The sequence below is a fragment of the Cryptomeria japonica genome, chromosome 4 (assembly GCF_030272615.1).
Source record: "Cryptomeria japonica chromosome 4, Sugi_1.0, whole genome shotgun sequence".
Lineage (NCBI taxonomy): Eukaryota > Viridiplantae > Streptophyta > Pinopsida > Cupressales > Cupressaceae > Cryptomeria > Cryptomeria japonica.
The window spans coordinates 723,472,350-723,499,175 of NC_081408.1; the positions used below are offsets into that span (position 1 = coordinate 723,472,350).

At 36.2% G+C, this 26,826-nt stretch overlaps 1 protein-coding gene across 3 annotated transcripts; it reads left to right on the forward strand.

Moving 5' to 3' along the window:
• The first annotated feature begins 5,821 nt into the window (after positions 1-5,821).
• Positions 5,822-10,458, forward strand: LOC131027476 (pentatricopeptide repeat-containing protein At2g35030, mitochondrial). Of its 3 annotated transcripts, none has more exons than XM_059220113.1 (3): positions 5,822-6,799; positions 7,394-9,657; positions 9,785-10,458. In XM_059220113.1, exons 1-2 carry the CDS (start codon positions 6,121-6,123, stop codon positions 9,394-9,396), a joined length of 2,682 nt encoding a protein of 893 aa, XP_059076096.1. In that variant the 5' UTR covers positions 5,822-6,120; the 3' UTR covers positions 9,397-9,657; positions 9,785-10,458. The 3 variants fall into 3 exon arrangements, with proteins under 3 accessions (XP_059076096.1, XP_059076097.1, XP_057813545.2); XM_059220114.1 differs by having other exon boundaries at positions 9,795-10,458; XM_057957562.2 differs by having other exon boundaries at positions 7,394-9,609.
• The last annotated feature ends 16,368 nt before the right edge of the window (positions 10,459-26,826 follow it).

A 26,826-nucleotide genomic window follows, 5' to 3' on the forward strand; every position in this document is an offset into this window, starting at 1 on the left:
TGAAAGGGATGGAAGGATAGAAAAGAGGTGTTGGATAATAGATAGAATGTTTGAAGACTTGTGTGAGGATAGATGGAAATGTATTCAAGATGAGTGTTGGTACACAACTTAAGAAGTGATGAATAGATGGAGGAAAATTAAATTTTGGGACATAAGAACCCAAAATAGATAAAGAAAATGATGGAAGTATAGTTTTGAAAAGATGTTTAGATAGTTGTTTGAAATAAGTTCAAAGATGTGTGCCTTTGTTGATCTTTCTTATGGATCATTTGAGGTAATGGAATGGTGGATGGTGGGAAGTAGGGACCCAAGATGGATGGAAGGGATGGAGAGTTTGAATTTGGAATGAAAGGACCTAAAATGGATTTGGAGGATGAAGAGTTTGACTTTGGAATGAAAGGACCAAAAATGAATTTGGAGGATGAAGAGTTTGACTTTGGAACGAAAGGACCTAAAATGGATTTGGAGGATGAAGAGTTTGACTTTGGAACAAAAGGACCTAAAATGGATTTGGAGGATGAAACGTTTGACTTTGGAATGAAAGGACCTAAAATGGATTTGGAGGATGAAGAGTTTGACTTTGGAACAAAAGGACCTAAAATGGATTTGGAGGATGAAAGGATTCCTTGATCTTGATCTTGATCTTGACTTGGAGTAGGATCATTTGAGTTTGTGCTTTTCTCTTGATTCTGAATTAGATTAGTGAAGGAGATGGAAGGGATGTCATGCTCTTGCTTAGGAGGTAGATGTTTAATGGGACTCTGCTCTTAAGATAAAAGGGGATCATAGTGGATGGAATACCAAAATTTTAGGGGATCATCATAAGATTCTTGATAGGTAGGATCTTGATAAAAAATGGGATTAGATTGGAGAGCCATGATATCTTGATCTTGATTTAGGTTAGGACTCATTTCCTTTGAATAACCTTCTTCTTTTTCAAGTGACAAGGGATGGTTGCACGAGTGATCAATGTTTCAGTTTAGATAGGTTGATGTTGTTGACTTGATAGATACTTCATTTCGGATACTCAAGCTCACTAAGTCGAATAGAGGGTTTGTTCGATAGGCCCCTATGACAAAGTACATCAAATGATATGGATAAAGTCTCTTGATATGGAAACTTGATTTGACTAACTTGAATACCTATCTAGGTATTGTTTTCGTTGAGATAGTTGGATGATAAACTCTTGATCACTTAGTTTGATACTCCCCTAATTTTGTTGGATGAAAATCTTGCCTAAAGATAGTTGAAAAATTGATAACCACCTCTAAAAAGTGTTTTGTTGGATTTGGAAATTCTTTTCTCTCCAAGTTTGCTCTTTTCTCTTTGTTTTGATTTGATTGTTGTATTGGTTGATTTGCAAGATATTTCAAGGTTCATAACAAGAAGACATAGCACACATGAAAACAATGATCATCCATATGCTAAACATTGAGTGTATGTTTTTGTGAGGATATTTTCAAATCCCCGATGTTTTCACTGGTTTGATTTACAATAAATGACACATCAAATAGACACTTTATTCAAAGGTCATCAAAAATATCATAGCCCACTAGTCTCGAAACTCTATCAACTCAAACAGCCTTGTCACCCCCTAGAGGGCGCCCATTTTTTTGTCTTTTTCTAAAAATTAACCCAAAGAGAATTGCTCCTCAATTGAGTAGTTATCTTGGGAGATATATGGTGAGTAATCTTGGGGGCGCATTCTTCCCCACCCTTGCACTATGATATTGCCAATGTATGGCAACTAACTCGGCTCAAAGCTTCACTTCTATGGGTCGTAGTAAGGATTTTGTTCGGTGCGAAAAATGATAAACTCAATTAAGAGGCTTCCCAACCTGAACAAAGGCTTTTCACATCACAAGGATACTAGGGGAAGGCTATCAAATACACACTTCCGTTGGAGGGGATTTTCATCAGCCTCCACATTTGATTATAGTGGGTTGGTAAACTTGGCGATAAAGTTGTTGCCCACTTGGGTCGTACCCTTCTCACTAGCCCTTTTGAGGCTTCAAGAAGGTAGACCCTCTAAAGGATTTAATGCTTGATAGTAAAGAAAGCATAAAAGAGTGGGTTTGGCTTTTTGGTCATCCAATTAAGGGGAGAGCATATGCCTACCACTTTCAAGACACAAAGTATAAGTGTTCTTTTTAACATTTTCAAAGCAATTGTTGGTTGTCCTATTTGGAGATGTTGCTCCAACAAGCATGGTGTTTATTTTAGCCCCACATAGCAAATGATTTTCTAAACTAGGAATTGGAAATCCTGGTCAACAAAATGAAAATTGTTGCAAAAAGTAACTTGCTTTGTAAGAATGGACAAGTTGATTGTTCTTTTTAACTTGCAAAAAAATAAGATTGATTGTGTTTTTTACCTTTGCAAGAAAATGAAAGATTGTTGTTCTTTTTAGAGCCCAAAATCTGAGGTGTGAATCCCAACTTTGCAAGAAAGTAAATGTTTGATTTGTTGTTCTTTTTACCTTGCAAATGTGATTATTTTTAGAGACCAAAAACAACAAAGGTACTTTTTAGAACACCAAAGTGAAAAATGAAGTTCTCTTTACCCAAAAAGAAATATGAGTTCTTTTTAACCAACTTTGAAAAAGCTAGAAAAGAAATCACTAAATCCTAACTTAACTCCTCCAAATTTGCAAGAAACTATTAGAAACCTGCAATAAAAAAAGAAGTTAGTGAAAATCCAAAACCTTAGGTGGGCTTCCACAAGCCTAATTTCAAATCCTTGTTACAAATTTTTCACTCCTGATCCTGAAATGCCCTGAAATTTGACTGTTTGAAATTTGGAGGATCTTCCAAAAACTAGATTTTGCATTATAACTCCTAGAGTTCTGAAACCCCTCTCAAACATCTTGACAATATATATGGAATATAACTTAAAGTATAAGAAAGAGAACACTTATACTTAAATGTTATATTCCATATACATTGCTCTTCCACAAGCCTAATTTCAAAATTTGATTACAAATTTTGCACTTTGTTTCAAATGCACTATCTTAGAGAACATATGTGCTAAAACAATTGTCAAATGCGCTAAACCATCTGTCAAATACGCTAACCTACGTTACAAAAGCGTTAACCTGCGTTACAAAAGCGCTAATCTATGTGCAAGAATGCTAACCTGCATCACAAAAGCGCTAACCTGCATTACAGAAGCACTAACCAATGCTACAAAAGCGCTAACCTATTGTGTGAATGCATGGATTCATGATTAAAAATGTTATTCTATTGAAAATAGGCGCTAACCTAAGCAACAAAAGCGCTAACTTACTCAACATATGCGTTGTCAAATTTCACAGATGCGTGAAACTGACTTACAAAAGCGTTAAATTGATTTCACAAGAATAAGACAAGATATTAGAAAAGGTAAGTTCGAGGCCTGAGCCCCACGGTGGAAGCCAAAATGTGTCAACTTGAATTTCATCCTCGAAATGCTACCTGCAACATGTTAGTTTCACAAAATACAAATGAAATGCTACAGGAAATCCAAACTCAACCAATGAAACTACATGAAATTGATATAAAATAAAAACACTATTATTACCTTCATGATTTATGTCTCATTGTGTCCTAACTCCACTATTCCCAGTTGCAGATGGTGTGCTCTCAAACAAGCATTGATAGCTTCCAAGATGGCATATGAAGAATGGACCGATAACTAGTAGTTAACTGATAATATGATATGCAATGCTAAATGATTATGCTAAAATGATTATGTTATTTGCTTCAAGATTAAAACTCACGGATGCATAAGTTTTACAAATGATTGGCTTGCAAATTCACTTGAAGTCTAACTCTCTCTCAACTCAAACTCTTGATTTTATAGACCTTGAGAGGATAAGATGATGTGGCTCAGATCAACGGTCATGATCAGATCTGCAGTTTTGGATGGCTATGAGCAAAGGTGAAGGTTGAGAGAAAGGGGGAAGGAGAAGACAATTGTCACTCATCTCACCTTGACTGGGTTGCTGACTGAGGAAATCTAGGGATGGTTGGAGAAAATTTAGGCATGAGAGGACAAGTGGACTCAAGTCCTTCCTAAGATGTATGGATGTTGGATAGAATATAGAAGGAGGTTATGAAATATGTGTACATACACAATATTTCATTAAATTTGGAGGTTGAGGATAAGTGGCTAATAAATGATTTATTTATTTTAATTTGTTGAATTAATTTAGCCACATGATGAATGAGTTGGCAAAGGGAAGATGAAGTGGAGATGGAAGGTGAGTTGGATAAGGGATTAAATAATTTAGAAATTATTTAATATTTGAGACTATATGATAGAAGAATAATCATTAAATATTAGATATTCAAATGATTGGAGGAGATGATTAAAAATTAGATATTTAATTAATTAGAGGAATATGATAGACGAATTAATTAATAAAATATTTTAATTAAATTAATTAATAGAAAGACACAAAATGAATTAAATTAATTAATATTTTCAAATTAACTATTAAATAAAATAAATATTAAATATTTAGTTAATTGATCATAGCCAATATTTATGTGTATACAAGTAGAAGCATGCATTCAACAAAAATCAAAATTGTGTTACAAAATGGATCCATATATGTAGAAATGATCTATAGGTGCATTAAATGTAAGAAATAGTGACAATTTAGTACAAAATCCAAGACAATGAACACACTCAATTGGCTTTTTTTAATATTATAATAACAAGTTACATGCCTACCAAATTGTATTTGTCTTCATCAAACATATAACTTAGTGCCTCATCTATTGTATTTAGTTTCTTAACTTAGCTTCTACAACTTAAATAAATTGATCTAGGTTTACTTATACTTATTTATGTGCATTGTATTAGATTAGCCTAGATTAACCTTAGGTTATTTCTTTTATGCAACTTTTTTGTACCAAATTTCTAAAAAATATAATTATGTAGCCAAGTACCATAATATATATAACAACCATTATATCCACTCTTCTTTTATGTGTGATTCATACGTAAGGCTAAGTTTTTAGCAAATATTGAACCCTAAAAAAAAATGAAATGGATGAGCAAATGGAACACCAATTTGGATGAAATAACAATAAAAAGGCATTTGTTATGGATAAATTCAACAAATCTATGTGGGAAAAGCCATTAGAGAGAAAGAGGAAATATCATCTTGATAGAATTTAACCTAGGTATGATCAACACCAAAAGGCCGATATGGGAGCTTATATTCCTTAGAGAGCAAATATGTCCATAGCATAATTGAGGACTGATCCATATCGCCTTTAGTGTGAAACAAATCAATAAAAGATACCAAAAGAATAATGAAAGGAGAGAGCATGTGTCTTTTGCATAGCTAGAACAACTGGGTGAGAGAAGTCATTGAACTAGTTAATGTGGATTCTTTATTTTCTAATTTTGAGTAATGTTTTTTTCAAATATTTTATTTTTTATAATTGTAACAATTGAACTAGTTAATGTAGATTCTTTCGTTTCTGATTTTGAGTAATGTATTTTTCAAATATTTTATTTCTTATAATCATCAATGCTCTTCTAATTTTAACAATTTTCAACATTCCCCTATAAAAACTTGACTTGCTTGACCATCTTCACATATATAATTTTATTTAATATTATATTTTAATATTCACGATAAAATTTATTTTTGTTAATCTAAATGTTTTAAAGTTAACTAATTCACTCTTGCACTATTTAGAAATTATATTTTAATATATACCTTGAGATGATTCTTCACCTTTTAAAACACAAATTTATTGACAAAATAAGTAATAAAAAACAACAATACAAAAAACTAAAATAACTTTATACACGGTCTCTTGAAACTCTCTTTGACTGCATGAACGTTTAATATATTTTGTTCTATTCTCGGTCCTTTCATCGTTACTCAGATTCTGAAAGCCATATCACAACTTCAAAGCCTTTCATGGCGTCTTCAAACGTTGAAGAGCATAGAGTGTCTTAACCTGCTACACAGACATACTAACTTTAAACAAACTACGAAATCTAAGGGTAACAAGAAATAAAAAAGCATCTAATTGTAATGCAGGTATTGGACTGCACTTGAAAACCAAACCCTATAGCACAGAAATGTTAGGAAATGGCTGACAATTTCAATTTAAAATGCAGACTAAATTATCAGCATCAGCAACAGTTCACGCAACAGCAATGGCTAAGAACGAGGAAAAAACGGCCTGTATTCTAAAATTTCAAATTGCAAAAAATTCCCCTAGAAAATATCTTCATACAGAAACTCCTAATTACAATAAAAATCCCATGGATTTGAGCAGAGATGCAATGGCACTATATAAGCAGGGGCGATTGAATGAAGCATTGAGCAGTCTAGATAAAATAGATTCGAATGTATTCAAACCCAATTTATTTATAGGGAATACTCTTGTGAGTATGTATTCCAAGGGTGGGAGATTGAGAGATGCTCACAGAGTTCTGGAAGCAATGCCTATACGAAATGTGATCTCCTGGACTGCCATGATTGCAGCTTCTTGCAAGCATAGACATTATGACGAAGCCTTGAATTTGTTTTGTCAAATGCAGAGGGAGGGAATCGAACCCAATTACTTCACTTTTTCGAGTGTTCTCCCAGCCTTTGCAAACTTGGGGAATCTGAAACAGGGTAAAGCAATCCATGCAGACATAGTTAGGAGAGGATATGAGACAAATGTTTTCGTAGGGAGTGCGCTTGTAAATATGTATGTAAAATGCGGAAACGTGGAAGATGCACGCCAAGTGTTTGACAAAATGTCTGAACGAAATTCTGTATGCTGGACTGTGATGATTGCAGGTAATGAAATTCAGATATACCCAATTGGTGGTTTGTACATTTCTCTCGTTAATTTTTGATTTAGGTTATAGGCTGTTTATATGTATTGTAGGGCTTAGTTGCAAGAAATCTGGTTGAACATGTTTTTAGTTCACGAAGTTTTTCTGTGTTTACCAATTACTAGTTGAGTTACCGTTTGGCTGGTCGAAGCAAGGCCAATTCTCACATACTCTTTGGCTGGTTGAAACAAGGCCAACTCTGACTTATCTGATGTTTGTTTAACTATTAGCAGTGTGCATGATTGATGAACTCCATAAAAGAATTGTGAGCTTGGCAGCCATGTAAACAAGGGTTATGCTTAAATATACCCTAATTGTTGCCTGGTTCACAGGTCAGGGCAAGTTGTGGGCCACCTGATTAGTTCAGTGAGGGGATTTACTAAATTTTCTTATGAACTTGAGTGTCCTACCTACCATTACACTACAAATCCGTGGGTTTTTCGGATTTGTTTTAAGTTATTACCAAAATAAGTTGAGAATCCAATATGAAAATAAATTTTCGAGGAATTATGAAGTGGAAATATGTACGTCCATAATTTTTTTTTGGTAATTACAGGATATGCCCGGAATGGACTGCTTAACGAGGCGCGGAATCTCTTTGAGAAGATGGATGAACCCGATATTATTTCTCGAACTACCATGGTTGCTGCATATGCACAGAATGGGCGGATAGATGAGGCATTGGAGATTTTCAGGAAAATGACAGAACGGGATGTGGTGGCCTGGACTGCAATGATATCAGGGTATGTGCAGAATAGGAATTTTGACAGCGCTTTGAATCTCTTTCGTGAAATGCTACTGGCAGGTGCAGAGCCAAATTCAGAAACATTTTCAAGTTTGCTTCCAGCATGTGCAAATTTACGAGCTTTGGAACATGGCAAGGAGGTACATGAAAACTTGATTAGAAGTGGTTCGCAGTCTTGTGTTTTTGTGGGTAGTGCTCTTATTGATATGTATTATAAGTGTGGAAGGATAGAGGATGCGTGTAAGGTGTTTGACAAGATGGCCAAGCGAAATGTGGTCTCATGGAATTCAATGATTGTAGCATATGCACAGACTGGGCGCCTTGATGAAGCCCTGAAGCTCTTTGAATCCATGCCTGAACGAAACGTGGTCTCTTGGAATGCAATGATTTCAGGATATGCACAAAATGGGCAGGTTGATGAGGCAACAAAGTTATTTCAAGAAATGCCTGAGAAGGATGTGGTGTCATGGACTGCAATGATTGCAGCATTTATACAGAATGGGAAGGTTGATGAGGCAATAAAGCTTTTTGACAGAATGCCGTCAAGAAATATGTTTTCATGGAACACAATGATTGCAGGATATGCCCAGATTGGAAATATCGATGGAGGTATGACACTCTTTAAAAAAATGCCAGAGCGAGATTTAGTCTCTTGGAATACAATGGTTGCAGGACTTGTGCAAAATGGACTTGTTGATCAAGCCTTGAAACTCTTTCAGGAAATGCCAGAAAAAAATGTGGTCTCGTGGACGGCAATGATTGCTGGCTATGCACAGAATGGCCAGTTCTATGAGGCTCTGAAGCTCTTTCGAGAAATGCAATTAATAGATATAACACCAAACTCAGATACGTTTGCTAGTGTCATCCCAGCTTGTGCCAACTTGGCATCTCTGAATCATGGCAAGGAGATTCATAGTAGCATTCTTAGAAATGAATTTCTGCCTGATGTCTTTTTGGAAAGTGCCCTTGTTGACATGTATGCCAAATGCGGTACCATTGGCCATGCATGTACAGTGTTCCGTAAAATGTGTATACGGGATGTAGTCTCGTGGAATGCAATGATTATAGGATATGCAATTCATGGGTTTGGGATGGAAGCCATCCAACTGTTTGAAGAAATGCTTTTGTCTGGCTTAATCCCAGATGATGTCACTTTTGTGGGAGTTCTGTCCGCATGCTGCCATTCGGGCCTAGTGCAGGATGGTTTGCAATATTTTGATTGCATGAGGCAAATGTATCATATCACTCCAACAACAGAACACCTGTGCTGCATGGTTGATCTTCTAGGGCGTGCTGGTGCTCTGAATGAAGCAGAAAACTTCATCAAAGAAATGCCAATTGAACCTAGTGCGACAGTGTGGGTATCTTTGCTGGGATCCTGTAGAAACCATAATAACATAGAACTTGCAGAACGTGTTGCAGCCCGTCTTTTTCATTTAGACCCTAACAGTGCTACACCATATGTGCTACTATCAAACATTTATGCTGCAGCTGGCAAGTGGGATGATATTCAGAAGGTGCGAAAGATGATGAAAGACAATAATGTGGCAAAGAAGCCAGGATGCAGTTGGATTGAAATCAATAAAAAGACATATGCTTTTGTTGTAGCAGACAAATCAAACCCACACATGCAGAAAGGTTATGATAGTTTTCCCCAGAAACACATCCCAAAACTAGTACCTTCAGGAAATGACAATCGGGGAACAACTAGGAAATTATCCATAGCCATGCCTTTGGCCTGTGCTGCAGAGGAGACTCCTTCCTTGTCCACAAGTTGCCCCTTGGATTGGGGATTGCCAGCCTGGGGTATGTAGAAGAGCTCAGATCCCACAGGAGATGTCTAGAACTCTGGCGATTTTACAGGGAATGCCTAGAAGCCCACGGATCACATGGGTAATCTCTAGAAGTCTGCTGATGCCATATGGTACATCGAGAAGTCTTCTGATTCCATGAGGACTATCTATGGAGAATCCAATTCTACAAGGGACTGAAAGCTACAAATGACTAAAAATACCCTGATTCTGGAGGTGATTATGTGTTTTTCACTTAATGGTCTCATTGATAGGATTATATAGGTACGTGTAGACACGTATATTGACATTTCTATTCTTCTATTAGATAATGAATTGATAATTGTTAATTCATATATATATATATATATATATAGTACCATAACAATTCTTGATGTACAACTGTTTCCAGTGTTGTCCAGAAAGATGATGAATTTTCGCACTGCAAAGTTGTCCCCGAGTTTTCCTGTCCTCTTAGCCTGGGTACTTGAGGAAGCTTCGTGTTAGCAAGATTGGATAATTTTTTTGTCCAAATGGAGGAGGCAGGCTATATATTCAGCAGAATATTTGCACAAATAAGAAGCAGGGCAGAAAGAAAAACATTTCTGCTGGCATAGCAAGTACTTACACTGTTTACACCAACATACTGCCGGGAGACTTATCTGAGTCATTAAGAAACTTCAAGTGTGTAGAAACTGCCATTCCTTCATCAAGTTCATTTCCAACAATGTTGTGTGAGGACTTGATACGATGACAACCATTTACATCATTTCAGAGGTGGATGGTGTTCGTGTTGGAATTATTGGTGAAAAATATGAGCTTGTTTGAGAACAAATAATTGACTAAGGAAATTTGCAAGTAAGGACACAATTGAATCCGAGCTTGTTTCTTGTACTTTACATTATACGAGATCATGTTCGGAAGCATCAATCACATTCAAATCTCCCTAAGGATTTGGAGTTCAGTTTGATAGGGTTTCGTAAGATTAAAGACTCAAATACTCATATTCATATATATCTGTATCCATCTATTGTCATATCCTTGAAATGTTGCTTTAATACTTACGTTTATTAAATTCAGTGCCACTGTAATTTGGATAAGGGAAGTGCTTTATTATTTCTGTTATTCTAGATAATGATTCATTATATATATTTTTGTTCCTTATATACCCAAGGGTTGCTTAAAAAAGAGTATTGAAAAGCTCGGATTACTGATAAATGCAAGGCTCACCATACCCATTATGAAATTAAATGTACTTCTCCAAATCCTGAAAAGAAAGCCCCTTCTCAAAATATTTAAAAAGAAAAAGGCAAATCATTTTAAAAAACTCTCATACAATTGGCTATCACCCACTATGTCAGCTAAGAATTCTACCTCCAAAGTAGACGAAGCCATAAAAAAACCTTCAAAATTTTGATTAATCATTTTAATTATCAAGCCCAAGAAAAAAAAGTCAAAGCCATAATTTCTTGCAGCCCACCTGCCTTGTGGGATGAGACGATCTCCCCTACTCAGCTTTCGAGTCCTTATCTCAGCAGCACATTGGCATGTTGAAGCAAGACTCTTAAAATTTTTTTACCTTCAAGCCACTTGCCTCACTCAACCCATGAAATAAGCTTCTGCCTAGTTCTCCATACCACCAATATTCATGTGCAATAGATACATCCTCATAATGTAAATAACAATGATGCACAACTCAAAGCTTGAGCCATGTCAAAAACATTTGTTCTGCTCACCTATTAATTAGGATCTAATAATAGCATCCTAGCCATTGCTACAATGATGCACAACTCCCACCTATTAATTAGGATTTAATAACATCCTAGAGTAATTAGGACCTAATAACATCCTAGTCATTGCTACTTTGATGCCCACACAATGTTTCCCATCCATGTCCTTTGCTAGTTCCCAGATTGTTATCACCCATGGCCTTATGTCTAGATTTATTATTCTTTTCTTTAGGCGAGTTGTAAAGTTCTCCAGTATGTCTTTTGTGCTCACCTCCTTGTGCTTCCTCACACTAGTTATTATCTTACCCATAATACTTGAACCTCTCTTGCCCTTCTCACCCCTTGAAAATGAAGCCATTGTTGTAGCCTAAGGGGGAATAATGAATATAAATCTACTAAATATCTCCCTCAAGCCCAAAAGAGCTTAGATTAAATTTCTTGTTTAACATTTTTATTCAAGCTATCATTAATATAGAATGTACGGGCTAATGATATTGACCACAATCATTTTAGTAATTAAAATTTCACCACCTTTCTTCTACACCTCCTAGCACCTTCCTATCAATTCACATGCTTACTTATCATATCATCTCACTTAATCATTAAAGCACATCAACTCCACCCCTTATCAGGCATCTTTGCCCTTGAAGGTCTCCTACTAACAATAATCAAGCTTCCTTAAGTAACTTATTAATCCACATCTTTTTCAACCATTATATCTTCTATTCTAAATCCTCTTCTTAGTTAGCTACCAAATCTACTTGCAAGTCCCTCCTTACCTAATATATTTGAAGGAAATTTGATCCAGGTTTCTTTGCCATTTCCAACCAGTAAGAATAGAATCCAACAACCAACCCTTACACTTACTACTTCTCATGCATTCTACAATAATTCTATAATCCCCCCAACATCAACATGTTCACACCTTTTGTCTCTTGCTATGCTAACTCCCCTCACTAATGCCCTTGCCTCAGCCATATTATTTGTGATTGTTCCCAAATCAAAAGTTGCTACCAATAGGGATTGTCCTTCCTTGTCTCTAAAAAATACATCCCTTAGGTTCCTTTTGTCCGCCTCATCCTTTGAATCGTGGTTACTATTTCACTAAAGCATCCTTTGTGATCCCTACTCCATTCATATCTTTAATCATCCATTTAATCCTTGGCCAAACTTTAACCTATTAAGTTCTTCCTCCACATAAGACTTAATATATTTCCTTCCTATTTTCATCCAATTCTTCTAACCAAGATTCAATCTTATCCCAAAATCGCTCTACAGTAGCTTCCTAATCCATTAAAGACCCCTCATTCATTAGCAAACATAGATTCCAAATAGCTAGCAGAATAAATAACTCCTAGATCATCCTCAAACTAGGTGATTTAATTTTGAGCATCCAACTATTTAGTATATCCTTCACTCTCAATGGAAGGGGAGACACAATCCCCCATCTTTGAAAGAAACATATCCAAATCTTCCTAGCATACATGCAAGGAAGCACAATGTGCTCATTTGTCTCATCATCTTCCTTACATAGGCAACATCTTAAAGGGCCTCTAGCTTCTTCCTTGTTTTAACCAAATCTTAGGTGAGAGCCCTTCCTCTTATTGCCACCCATAAAAAAACACTTTCCTTTGGTAAATTATTGTCCAACTAAATTTTGTGACTTGCCCTTCCTCTTTGTGGTTGGTTACATTTTAGGCTTCCTTCACCATCATCTCACCATATTTCCCCTTACCCCACATTATTCTATCTTCTCCAATTTATTGACCACTTCTTAACAATCACTACCACCCTTTAACAAGCTTCCTCCAACTCCAAAATTAGAGTGTGAAGCATCTCCAAGAATTTGACTCTCACATTAACCACCATATAATCCTTAACCTCAATTCATATCATATCTTTGAAATGTGAAACCAAAGGTCTAAAACTATCATACTTCACTAGAGCATGCTTGTCTCCAAAATTCCACCTCATTTCCCTTACCTAATCTCCATCTAAGGTCCCTTGCAATTCAATTCTTGCATATTTGAAAGTTCTATGTCCCTAGCCCCCTCCGGACTAAATGTATAGAGAATGTCATCTACCAAGTATTTTCTTTGAAGAACTCTACTTTACAACCTACCTCTTTCTATTTACATTCTCCACATAAATTTCATTCTTTTCATCAACTTGCAATCCTAGAAAGATAAAACTCCCTCCCATAACTTTGCCAAACTTATCAAACTACATTTCTTATGGTCCCTCGTACCACTCCATAGAAAGGTGTGTTGCAAGTTTGAAATAGCATTTGCTACTTTCCCAAGGATGTGGAATATTGACATAAAATAGATAAGGATTGTTGAAAGTGACACTTTTATTAGTATAAATTCTTCCAACAATAGAGATTCATCTTCCCTTCCAAGAGGACAATTTCTTTTGTATCATGTCTATCACCACCTTGTGTTCTTCAAAAGAGGCATTTTTATCCACCAAAGGCATCCTAACATAAAATCTTGATAATTGCCCCTTATCATACTCAAGACTATCATGAATGCCCAATGAATCTTTGTCATGCTCTTTTATGGGAAAAAATGCTTGATTTCCTATAGTTAATTTTTTGTTTGGCTTTCTTTCATACATGATAAGAACTTTCTTGAAGACTTTGGCTTCCTTGGTGGTGGCTTCTTTGAACATCAAGGTGTCATCTAGACATTGTAGATGTGTAATATTATCCAATCTTGAAGATATCTTCAAACCAATGAGAATTTTATTATTGGCTTTTGGTTTTAAATTCTTCCTAGCACGTTAACTATTATGAGAAAAAAGAAAAGAGAGAGAGAATCCCCTTGTCTAATCTCCCTACCCATAGAGAAAAAAATTGTATAGACCCCATTAATTAATACTAAAAAGGAAGGAAACCAAAGCAAGTGTTAGTCCACTTACACCAATCTTTTCTAAAAGTACACTTCTTTAATATATTCATAAAAAACTTCATGAAACTCTATCATATGCCTTATTCATCTCTACTTTCAATATCATCCCATCCTTCGTCTTCTATTTAACCAAGTTGATATTTTCATTGGCTATGATTTTTCATCCAAAATCTATCACCTTTCTAGGAATCTACTTTACTCCTCTAATATAATCCTCAATAAGACCTTAAACCTAAAAGTCATTAGCTATCTTGTCTATTGTATTGCAAAACGTAATAAGTTTGTAATTATTAATGTACTTTGGGTTCTTTGCCTTTAAAGTGGATTTTAGAAAGGTGGGATTCCACCCTCTAAGCATCACTTACCTCCTATGACATTCTTCAACTACCTCTAGCATATTAGTTCCCACAATGTGCTAATTTTTTTGAAAAATTTGTCTTGAAATCCACCATGACTTAGAATTTTTTTAACTCACACAAAACACATAATTTCATCCATTGAGAATGGAGCCAACAATGCCTCATTATATTCCTAGGAGATCAAAGTTGGTATGTCTCTCAAAAGAGTATCCTACACAACATGATCCCTATCCTAACCATGCCGCAATAAAACCTAAAAAAAATTGTTCTTTTCAGCTCTTATTACCTCTATCTTCGTCAACTCTTCTCCTAAAGGTTGAGTGATCTTTCCAATTTCATTAATTAGCCTTATAATATTTGTGGACAAGTGGAAATTTTTTGTATTTTGTACAATTGACCTCTTTCAACCATTTCACTCTTAACTTTTAAAGCCAAAATGATTCTTCTAATCTTCAAATATTTTCAAACAATTTTGTAAAATGATTGATTTGGATTATTTTTTAACAAAAAATTTATATATAAATTAATAAATAATATATATATGTAACTTTGTATGATTAAAGAAATAGATTTTCCCAAATAAGATGCATGATTTAAGTGAATGAAACATGGAATTTTTTAGGGAAAAAATAAAAAACCAAGGAATATATAATGAAGAAGGAAAATAATTGGGAGGATGCAAATTAAGAGTTTCCATGTAGCACTAAATAAGGAGGATTGAATGGGTATTCAACTAGTTCAAATTTCTTAGATTGCAAGAAAATTGTGAGTTAAGAATAAAGAGGTTAAAAAAAAGGAAAAGAGGGGTTAAAAAATAATTCTCATTCTTATAGGAAAAAGAAGGAAGGAGAAAAAGAATAGAAATGAGCTAAGAGTAGGAAGAGATATAAGTGTTTTCAATAACATTGTTGACAATAAAGAGGGGTAAAAATTTATTCAAAATAGAAGAAATACATCAAAAGAAGGCTAAGAGCCCATCAAAGAGAGGATTACATAGACTTGTCCTGATTAACAAGTTGATCCTATTGGAGTTGGGGAAAAATCAACTCTACAGCTCCCAAAGATCACCTACATGCAAACTTGTCACAGAAAGAGAGAAGCAAAATAGCTATGGAGGTCAGAATTCAGAGATCCAAAAAAGAGGAGTCATATTGATTGTGCAACAAGAATGCAATTCAATAATTACAGTTGTTATGAAAATACAAAGAGGGGATCCTTATAAAAGGATACTCGAAACCCTTAAAGCAGAAAACCCTATAGAATTATAAGATTCCTAAGTTTATCTTAAGCATAGAGTAAAAAAAACATGTAAAAAAATGCAGGAAAGGAGCAATGGGTCCCGACAACTAGGGTCTGATGAGGTACCCAAGTACAACAAAATCTCTGTAAAGTGGAGAAAAGGAGAAAACCCTGTGGGAACAAAACTCCTCTTCAAGAAGAGATGAAAGCTCAAGTGAAGGACTAAGAAGCCTCCAAACAAGAGTGTTCTAGAAGATAGGAACAAAAAAAAGAGCAAGAAGAACACCACAGAAGCATGAAAATAGCTGCAAACATTGTCGAAGAGTAACTGATGATCTGAAGAACCTCCACTAAAATAGAACATGACCAAGTAGAGAAGATTGTAATCTACATGAGTGCCCTCAAATGACACTACTCGAATCAGATAGCAAACAAAGGCAAACAACTGAACTCGAAGATACAGATGACATGAAATACCAAAGCCTGAAGAGCTTATCAATCAAACCAAGGAAGCATTAGAACAACAGGACAAACCTCCCCATAACGCTGAAAAGGGAGAGGGACAAGTACACTAAAAAGAACAACCAACAAGAACTGCACGATGAAGAACCATGAGCATCGAAGGTGCGGAGAAAGTACATAGTATCGTGGAAGGAACACTCACTTGACACACATCATGAGGCTAATGTCGTAGAAGGAACACTCACTTGACAAAGGTAGATGACAAAGGCAAACATCAACCCCCCCATGGCACTTTATAAGTAGTGCATGTACAATAAGGCACAAGATGTGCAAGATCCCATGTATACAATGCATGGTGGCACTTTATCTCAGTGTGTTTGCATAAATAAAATTCTACAATGATCATAAGAGACAGAAGACTGGAAATAGAAAGAACAACCAAAGACGAGACATCCTACTCAAAGAAAGAGATCTCAGGACCTGAAACATCCAAGATATTCACCAGAGTGCTGAAATCAAAAAATTGAATAAAATATACCTGGAGAAGAATCTAGAAAGAAAACTCATATGAATGAAAAGAACATAGAATAATCTTTCCAACAATATAAAGTTTTCAAAAAGCGGAGTTCAGATGCTCAAGTTATGTCTCCCAGAGTGCAAAAAAGAACCTCTGGCTTTGACAGCAAAAAAACACCATCAAAAAAATAAAATCAAAACTTCAAACCTCTAGATCTGGATAGAGCTCAGAAAGAGTTTTCCGATGATATAAGGTTTTGCAAAAAATGACTCTGTTTGCCCAAGTTATGGCAAAAAGAAAAAAAACCCTCTTGCAGGGCATAAAGAGGGGCATTTTTTTTTTTGACGAAAATTTTTAGATGCATTTGCAGGTACAACCGTATGGATTTTTGTGCCTCGAAAAATGTGCCAATAAAAAATATGTCCCAGATGCCCCTATCACCGAAAATAGGCAAATTATATATCAAAATTCATGGAATCAGCCTTCTGAATCCAATTGTGAGGTCCTTTTGGCACCAAAATGTACCAAAAAAGAAGCTACCCCCAGAAATGAAAAAAACAACGGCACAGACCCCTGAATACATAGGTCTGAAAAACAAGGCCCAAAATCTCTCATGAAGAGAACAACAGCATGCATATCTAGAGCTTTGATACCATATTGGAGTTGAGAAAATACAACTTCAGAGATCCCAAGAACAATGAAAAAGCTCTGAAAAAAACTTGAAACCCTCCTCCAAAAAATCTTCTAAAAAATCAAGAACAAGTAGCAACAAATGTAAGCTCTGATACCATATTGGAGTTGAGGAAAAATCAACTCTACAGCTCCCAAAGATCACCTGCATGCGAACCTGTCACAAAAAGAGAGAAGCAAAATAGCTATGGAGGCTAGAATTCAGAGATCCAGAAAAGAGGAGTCATATTGATTGTGCAACAAGAATGCAATTCAATAATTATAGTTGTTATGAAAATACAAAGAGAGAATCCTTATAAAAGGATACCCGAAACCCTAAAGGAGAAAACCCTAAAGAATTATAAGATTCCTAAGTTTATCTTAAGCATAGAGTATAATAGACTAATAATTAAATAATTAATTATTAGCTAATAAAAGATTACTCTAATACCCCCCCCCCCTTATGAGACAATTCTGGAGAAAGTTGTCTCCTATCCTCAATAGACCAGCCCACCATAAAGACAAAAGCCCACTTAGCAAGACAATCTGATAAATAACCAACTGTAACTGCCAACTAACACCATCAAACTTATGCTAATTCAACAAAGTCACCACAGCCTGGGAGTTTGATTCAACAATAATCTGTTGCCAATGAAGATAACAACAACACCTCATTGCAACCAAAATAGCAAGAGCCTCCATATAATTATTCATGTGAAAACCTTTGTAGATATAAAATAGAAACTGGACTTGCCCCAAGCTATCATGCCCCACTCCACCGATACTAGCATGTCTAGGATTTCTCCTTGAAGAACCATCAGTAATAATTTTTGAAACACCAAGAGAAGGTGGGCTCCAATGGCCCACTCTAGAAATCCTTCGTAAAGGATGACACCACCTATTTCTCATAAGTTGCCGAGTCATCTGCACTCCCGGACCAGGAAGAGAAAAATAAAAGCTATTACATATGTCCATCTCCCTAGGAGCCACTCCCCCAGCAAGTTCACATTTCACCAAGACTGTCTCCCGAACAAAATGCAAAATTTTTTGACCACACATGTTGAGTAGCAAGCTTGACATCTTGGAAAATTTGGCGATTCCTCTCTAACCAAATGTGCCAAATAATAAAAGTGGGACCTAAGGACCAAGCAACCTAAAGAAAAGGAGTACCAACAGGAGCATGGCCCCAACAGTCCCAAAACTCAACTAGAGAAGAAACATGCCAACAAGTACGGTTCCAAGTGTCCCACCAAGAGTGACAAATACTCCTAGAAAATGAGCACTAAGAGAAAAAGTGGGAGACCGACTCCTCACTATTACAACAAAGAACACACATAAAGGGCCCACATAAACCCTACTTACACAAGTTATCCCAAGTAAGACATTGATTTTGAACCACCAACCATAGGAAAAAAATACATTTGGGCCAAGAGAAATGATTCCAAACATACTTCCACCAAGGCACCTCTTCACCTCCATAAATATGATGAACAAGCTTCATATAGCCAACAACAATTGAATATTTCTCAGATGACTCACTACCCCATGCTAAAATATCCAGTCCCTCTAAGGAATTACAATTTCGGGAAGCAAGAATATGGGCTAACTCTTGTCGAGACTCCTCAGAACCCCTAAGCGGCCACTCACTAGGACCCTTCCATCTGTAACCAAAAGAAGGTCCAAAATTTTGAATCGTATTATAATGTCATATTGAATTCCACCTAGCAACCAAAAAACTATCATAAAGAGGTTGTAAATGAGGATTCATAGAAAGAATGGGAGGATTACCATCCCAGGAATCCAACCAAAAAAGAGCCTCTGAGCCCTTGTTACATATCCAAAAGAGACCCTCTTTAATCAATTGTGCCCTAGTTTTTAGAGTATGCCAAATCACAAAGCCTTTCCCCCCCAGCTGGTATCAAGGAACATTCCAATCATGAATGGTACCCAAATACTTATGAGTAAGGATACGCGTCCACATTTGATGTTGATTGGTACACCACCTCCATTATAATTTTGTCATCAGATCCTGACTATTCAAAACGTTGAATGAAGACCAAGGCCACCCTTTGTTTTAGGTCGGCAAACAAACTCCCACTTAACCAAACTCCACTTAGAAGACTGCAAGTTACCACTCCAAAGGAATTGACAAGACAAGGCATCGAACTCCTTAAGGAAATACATTGGAGTAGCCCGAACAAAGCCCTTGTAAATAGGAAGATCTTGAATCACAGACTGAAGAAGAGGAACATGAGCAGTGGTAGAAAGCCACCTATGAGTCCAATGGTTAACCTTCTAACGTAGCTTATCCAACAAGTCTTGCCAAAAGGATCTAGTTTGTTGACCAACAACAATAGGAATACCCAGATAGATGAAAGGAAGAGAATCAATTTGGAACCACAAAATATTTTTAATTTGCCTCTAGATAGTATCAAGGGTATTGAAGAAATAGATTGAAGAATTATGCTCATTCACCCACTGCCTCGAAGAAACTAAATAGACATCCAACGACTTCCTAAATGACTCAGCCTCCTAAAGGAGAGCAACCCCAATAAGAGTCGTATCATCCACAGACTGAAGATGTGAAAGCTTAGTAAATCCAATACCCCAAGTACACCCCCTGATCAAAACCTGAGAAACCTGAGACTTGATGAAATGTCCCAAGCCCTCAACCATGATGATAAATAAATAAGGAGAAAGAGGGTCACCTTGTCACAAACCCCTTGAAGCACCAAATAACTGTTAAGGTTGGCCATTGACAATAACAGAGAAAAAGCGGAGCTCACATAGCTCATTACCCAACTGGCCCACTCTAAATGGAAGCCAAAAGCCAGGACAACCTTACTCAAAAAACTCCATTTAACCCTATCATAAGCTTTAGCCATATCCAATTTGATGAACATACCTCTCTCCCTCGACACAAACATAGAATGAATGGCTTCATAAGCTATAAAGTGGAAAATTTGAGCTTAGCAAATTCACCACATGGAAGGGAGAAATCACTAAGTCAATTTTCATTTAGAGGACTTTACATTCAAAAGAGGAGATGAATCCACTAGATCCAATCCTAAATGAGACAAGGACTAAATACTGAATAGATTGGATTAATTTGGGTTTTCCTCTTTTGTAAGTTGAATTGTTCAAATAAGTAGAATGTTGAAATTGAAGACAAATTATGCGAAAATAGTGAGCTACAGGTTCGGGATTTTGTCATGCACCTGGATTTGAGAAGTATGAGATGATTTAGAACTGCTCTACGTAAACTGCCAAAAGTAGCAGGAGCCAAGATGCCCCCTCTTGGTCCTTTGAGATTTCTAATTGCCGAAAAGGGTTTTTTCGTCTCCGTGTCTGAGGCTTATTTCTAGAAGTACAACCATGCACCTATTTCTTACACACAGAAGGAAAGGGAAACGTGTTGGGGATAGGGGTTTGCCTAAGTCAAACCCCAGTTGAGGAATTAACCTTGAATGAAATATTGCAAATACTGAACTAAATAATGGAAAGGTATACCTTAGATCTACAATGATTGATAATTATGCTTTACTTCTTGAATGTAACCACATATGTTGTATGAAATGGCATGAACATGACAAAACCCCAACACACACACATGCTTGCAAATGAATGATGTAATGTTGCTCCACAATGGATAGATGTAGAATATGAATCCTTGAAGACATCTAGAAATGCTTGATGATGAATGCTTCAATGCTTGATTGCTCGAATGTAATCTCCCTCCTATCCTCCTATATCCAAATGAGAGGGGAAGACCTCCTTATATACTTTCCTGTCATCAAACTTATTAATTTTCCAACATAGGCTGACATGAAGAGGAAATTCCCGCTCATATTTGAGGTAGGGCCTAAGGGCCAAAATGGGACCCATTTGGGGAGGACCAGGCCCTGGTCCTACCTCAAATTGGGCCAAGGTTAAGGGCCTATGCAAGGTGTAGGATGGGAAAATGAAGCGTGATTGCATCGGGGAGGCACAAATAGGTCCCAATAAAGCATGGGGATGAGACTACTAATATGAGGGCCCCAAATGCGATAAAAATTGAAAGGGTGCAATTTTTGGACACTACAAAAGCAATAACAACCCTATCCAAAAAAGTTTTGTCAGCCACAAAACCCCCTTGTTCATCAGAAATCAATGAAGGCAACCAAATTTTGAACCTTTCTACAATCAGTTTAGTGATAATCTTATACACAAAATTGCATAAAGCAATGGGTCTAAAGAAATCCAACAACTTAGTCCCCTCTTTCTTGGGGATAAGAAACAGGAAGGTAGAATTCAAGGCCCAAAGCATCTGCTTATTACTATGAGATTCTTCAACAACTTCAAATAGATCTAACTTAATAATTTCCCAAAATTATTGAAACAAATCAATTGGAAAACCATCTGGGCCAGACACTTTACCTTTAGCCATCCCAAACGCAATTTATTCAAGTTCAGAAATGGTCATTGGATGAATGAGAGACGCATTCATCATATGAGCAACTAAAGAAGGTATGCAAGCCAAAATATGATTCTCTTCCTCAAGAGCCGAGGGCATATCATCAGAAAAAAGGGTAGAATAAAATTGAGTTGCCTCATGCAACATCGCCTGAAGAGAGGTTAGGCGAATGCCATCTGAATTAACCAAAGAAGAAATAACACTCCTCTACCAACATGCCTGGACAAACTTATGGAAAAAAGTTGTATTACGGTCACCTTCCTGAAGCCAATCTATCCAAGCTTTCTGCTTCCAAAAGATCTCCTTACGAAGCTCCCACTCCTCCAAATCTTTCAAGGCCCGAGACTTAGCACAACCCAACACAACAATAAAACCATAATCTCAAATTTGGCAAGTAATACCATCTAGGCACTCTTGAGCTCTTCTTTTCCTATGGGAAAGGTTACCAAAACACAACCTGTTCCATTTTTAAGTTGGAATTTCACAAACTGCATCTTTTTGACAAAAGTATACATAGTTGTACCATAGGTAGGGCCCCCATCACACCACCATTGAGCCATGAGATCGTGAAGAGAATCATCCCAAAGCCACATGAGTTGAAACTTAAAGGGGGGATTCTTAGGACCATTAATAGAACCAGCCATTAACTTAATTGGCCAATGATCATATTCACACCAATCTAGGATCTCTGAAATAGAAAGCACCCTATCACCAACCCGATAGCATGAAACCAGAAAACTATCTAGTCGCTCAGAAATAGCATCCTCACCACACCGCCGCTTAGACCAAGTGAAGATCCCATTAGACGACTTCACAAGTCAAGAAAATCCACATTATCTTGAAAAAGAATAGAAGCAGGGCCCAATCTAGCAAGTTTGCCCCTCTTCTTTGCTAGGTGAAGAATAGAGTTAAAGTCACCAAATAGAGCCCAAGGTAAGTAAGGGGCACAAGACCTAACATACCTAAGATGGGACCAAAACTGGGCTATACCTCGGATATTAATGGGAGCATATACATTTGTAACGAAAATAATCTCACCAAATTCCAAACTAGAAGCAGCCAAAGAAAGAGAAGACTAGCTAGAAAGCCACCAAAAAGGAGCAATCTTGTGCAAGTCCAAAAAGAGAGCCAAACCACTTTAGCAGCCTAAGGAACCAATACACTGACACTGACCATTACCCTAAATAACGGAAGCATGCTGAAGCATAAGATTGATAGAAACCTTAGTCTCCTGGATACAAAAACTATCAGGAGAATGAGTACCCACCAAATCACGAATAGATTTTGCGAAGAGGGGATACTCAACCCTCGCACATTCCATGAAAGAATGATCATTTAAGGGGTTTTGAAAAGTGGGCATCAATGGGTTTAACCACCCCCGACTCCGCTAATAACTCCCTAGCTAAATGAAGTTTCTCCTGATCTTTTTTACACCCAACCTTAAAAAAATCCAGAGAGCCTTTCTTATGAGGTTGTTGGAGTAAACCTAAGGCCTAAGAAGAGCCCTGCCTTAACTAGATTTCAAAGCCTATTTGGTCAATTCTGCCAAATGAATATCATTTTGCATGATACCCGAAACCACCTCATTATGCACAGTTTGATTTGAAAAGTTTTCTTGGGGCAACTGAGGGCCCTGAGAACCTAGAACCTCAAAGCCAACCCCCTCAACCCAAACTATATCCATAGCTCCAGAATAAATATATATTGCTCCATTAGTTATGTCAACTGGGATGCCTTCCTCTAACACCAAAACCTCAAAATGGCTAAAATCTTCCTCATTCTGCCCTTCCTTGAAGGACGCCTTTTTCCCTCATCCCTTAGTACGAGGTTTAATTGGTAGAAAACCATCCCCGACAGAACCCCCATCCTCTAGAGGATCCCCATCCAAGACTGGATCTTTACCTTTAGTATGAGGTTTAATTGGTAGAAAACCATCCCCGACATAACCCCCATCCTCTAGAGGATCCCCATCCAAGACTAGATCTTTACCTTTGTCACCCTTGTCATTCACCACAAGCGAGGGAGAAAAGGAATTATTACCAGGGGCCAATCTGGAAAAGTGGGAGCACTGACGTTGAAGGTGACCATATTCATGACAAACTCTACATCTGAAGGGAAGAGACACACAATCTAGCTGTTGAACCCAGGAAGAGGATCCTAAACAAATTTTCAGTGAATCTGGAAGAGGATTATTCAGATTAACCTCAACACAGATACAAGTGAAGGAGATTACATTTTTGTCCAAGGTTTGTTGAGAAATGCCATCCGATTTACCAAGAAGCTTAGCAATCCGATCCAAAATATCCTCTCGCCAAAACTCCAATGGCAGTCATGGCAGACAAACCCAAACAGGAACCTACGAGAGCAGATCTTCAGCTGAATTAAAACCCATATGCCATGGTTTAATGAACAGACCAACCCGATTATAAAAATATGGACCCCCTTCAAAAACCCACTTCTTGTCTGCCATGGAAGAAAAAACTACCATGAAGTATCTATTGGTGGCCAACATGACCTCCATTTCCCCTTCAACCTTCCAAGTTTGACGAATCCATGAATCTAATGCTGTCAGAGATATGTGCATCCCAAGGAATTTGCATATCAAGGCATGATTACTCCAATATGAAACATCCTCCTCCACCAAATCAGGAGAAATAACCAGCATTGGCTGATCATTACTATGCTACAGACAACCATTCACTTTCTTAAGCTTGGAGCCCTCACCGACATAAAAGGAAGTTGAAGATAGCACATGCACACCTGAAGAGGAACCATTACGCCCCCCATTACCAACAATCATCAAGCTAGAAGACTTTGGTTTCTCTGCCATAACATGCAGCACAAAAAACCCCCACAAAAGACAAAACTCCTGAAAACCACACTCAACAAACCCCCAAACACCAAAGGCAGAAACAAACAAAAAAAACCCACATTGCACAACCCACACCAAACCAGGCACCACCCACACTACTCCTTGCAGACGACCCCACACCACCAACGCAACAAACACCCTCAAACAAAGAAAGAAAGGATGCACGGCTAGGGTAGAACCCTAGCTCGCACAACACACACCCACCAACCCATGGTGACAAATATCTTCGTGAGCATTATTTCAATAACGTTGTACAAAAAAAATTTGAATGCTGAGATTTGAAACATTGTGTGTGACATTTGAATTTGTTTTATATCTATGTGAATTTATGATTGTTGAAAACTAAAAAAAAAATCTTAGATTTGACGTTTCTAAAAAATTAGAATATATCATTTAAACAATGAAAAACGATATTACATACAATCATATTTGATTATAGGAAGTAGATTTGGGAAAATTCTAGGAAATAATATCTTAAGAATTTATGTATAAGAAGTTAGGAAATGAAAAAAGGATTGTGCTATTATCTATGATTATTACTAAAGGATAAGAGAGTTTTAGATTTTTATTATTATTTTAGAAAGATTTGTCAATTTCATGATAGAATGAATTTAGAAGTTTGATGACACGATTGTGTTTATAAATGATTTAAAAATAAATTATGTTTAGAAGAATTTAATAAGAATGAATTACCAAGAAAGATATGTGTTTTTGAATATTATAATTGAACATTTTCTATTTTTGAAGACATAAAGCTAATGTTCCATGGGAACACATCCTAAGGATTTGGATCAGGTCTTCTACATCCTAGACATCCTTAAGACTTGAACAGGACATCCATCTATTTATATCCAAACAACTTGTTTCAATTTCTGTATAAAATAGAAGATTTTTTTTAATAGAAAATGTTAAAAATCCTTAAAAATCTAAAAAGAGAAAGTATTATCATTGCAAGTACAATGCATCACATTCTTTTTTTAAATTATACTTTAGTTTAATATGTTTAAGTTGTAATAGTTGTCCCCTTGTTAGCCCTCGCCATCCTTAAAGATTTTGAAATTTCTTTACTATTTGTAAAAGCTCATCCCCATGTTCTTGCACTACTAGAAACTAAGAAAACCACTAGAGAAAACTATAAGAATTTTAAAAAACCATTAACATAAAATGGTCTACCTTTGAATCATTCACTATGGTATAGTTAGATTGGATTTTTTTTTTAACGATGTTGTTCTCAAATAAGTATAGAAAATGAATATATCATATAAAAGATTAATTAGAATACTTAAACTTAGATTTGGGAAATAATAATTAAGCTCTTGATAGTAATAATTCATCACATATGATAATATATGTCTCGAGAATTTTGAAGTGAACTTTATTAGTTAGTAATATTGTTATGATACATGTAGTATGTTTAACCATGGATTGTGTTTTATTACTAATACATTAGGAGGAAATAATTACTTGTTAATTTATTGATTTGATAGTATAGAAAATTATATTAAATTAAAAGCCACTACAAAGAAGTTAAGATAATCTTCTAGACAAAACTATTGAGAGACTGGAATTTGTTAAGGAAAGATAGGATTCCCTTAGATAATAGTTTAATAATTTTATGTTAATTCTTATTTAAAGAAATAAATTTTAGATTTGCATACATTTATAGAAATTATTCATGTATCTATCTCACCTTGCTTTTCAACATTTTGTATTAGAGCTAATAGTTATGCATGGAGAGGGATTTATTTTTCCTAAGTGTTGAATATTTTTTTGACAATAGTGAGATCTTTGGCATTGTGTAGTATTATATATTTGAATAAAAGATTGTAAACCACAACTTCTACTCCTCACATGTATATTGAAAAAATTAATGATATCAAGATGTAGAATTTAAAGATGAAATATTTCCTTGAAGAAAAAAACATTAGTTTATTGTTTCACAAGAAAATAAGGCATGTAATACTTTTGATGAAGATTGGTCAAAATTAGACAGGAAGACATGAGGAACCATCTGAATGTGTCTTGTAGATTATGTCCTCTATAATGTTTCTAAAGATACTATTGCATTCAAATTATAGAAGATAGGTAATATCTATCAAACCAAAAGTCCTATTAACAAGTTATATCTCAAAAGATGGTTATATTCATTAAAATTTAAAGATGGTGATTCTATTACAAACCATTTGAATGTTTTTTATTTTATTTTAATTCAACATGCTTTTGCAAATGTTAAGTTGGAAG

Coding starts and splice junctions, on each gene's coding strand:
- LOC131027476 (XM_059220113.1), top strand. CDS start 6,121: ATGCAGACTAAATTATCAGCATCAGCAACAGTTCACGCAACAGCAATG. Junction 6,800..7,393: donor CTGGACTGTGATGATTGCAG/GTAATGAAATTC, acceptor TGGTAATTACAG/GATATGCCCGGAATGGACTG.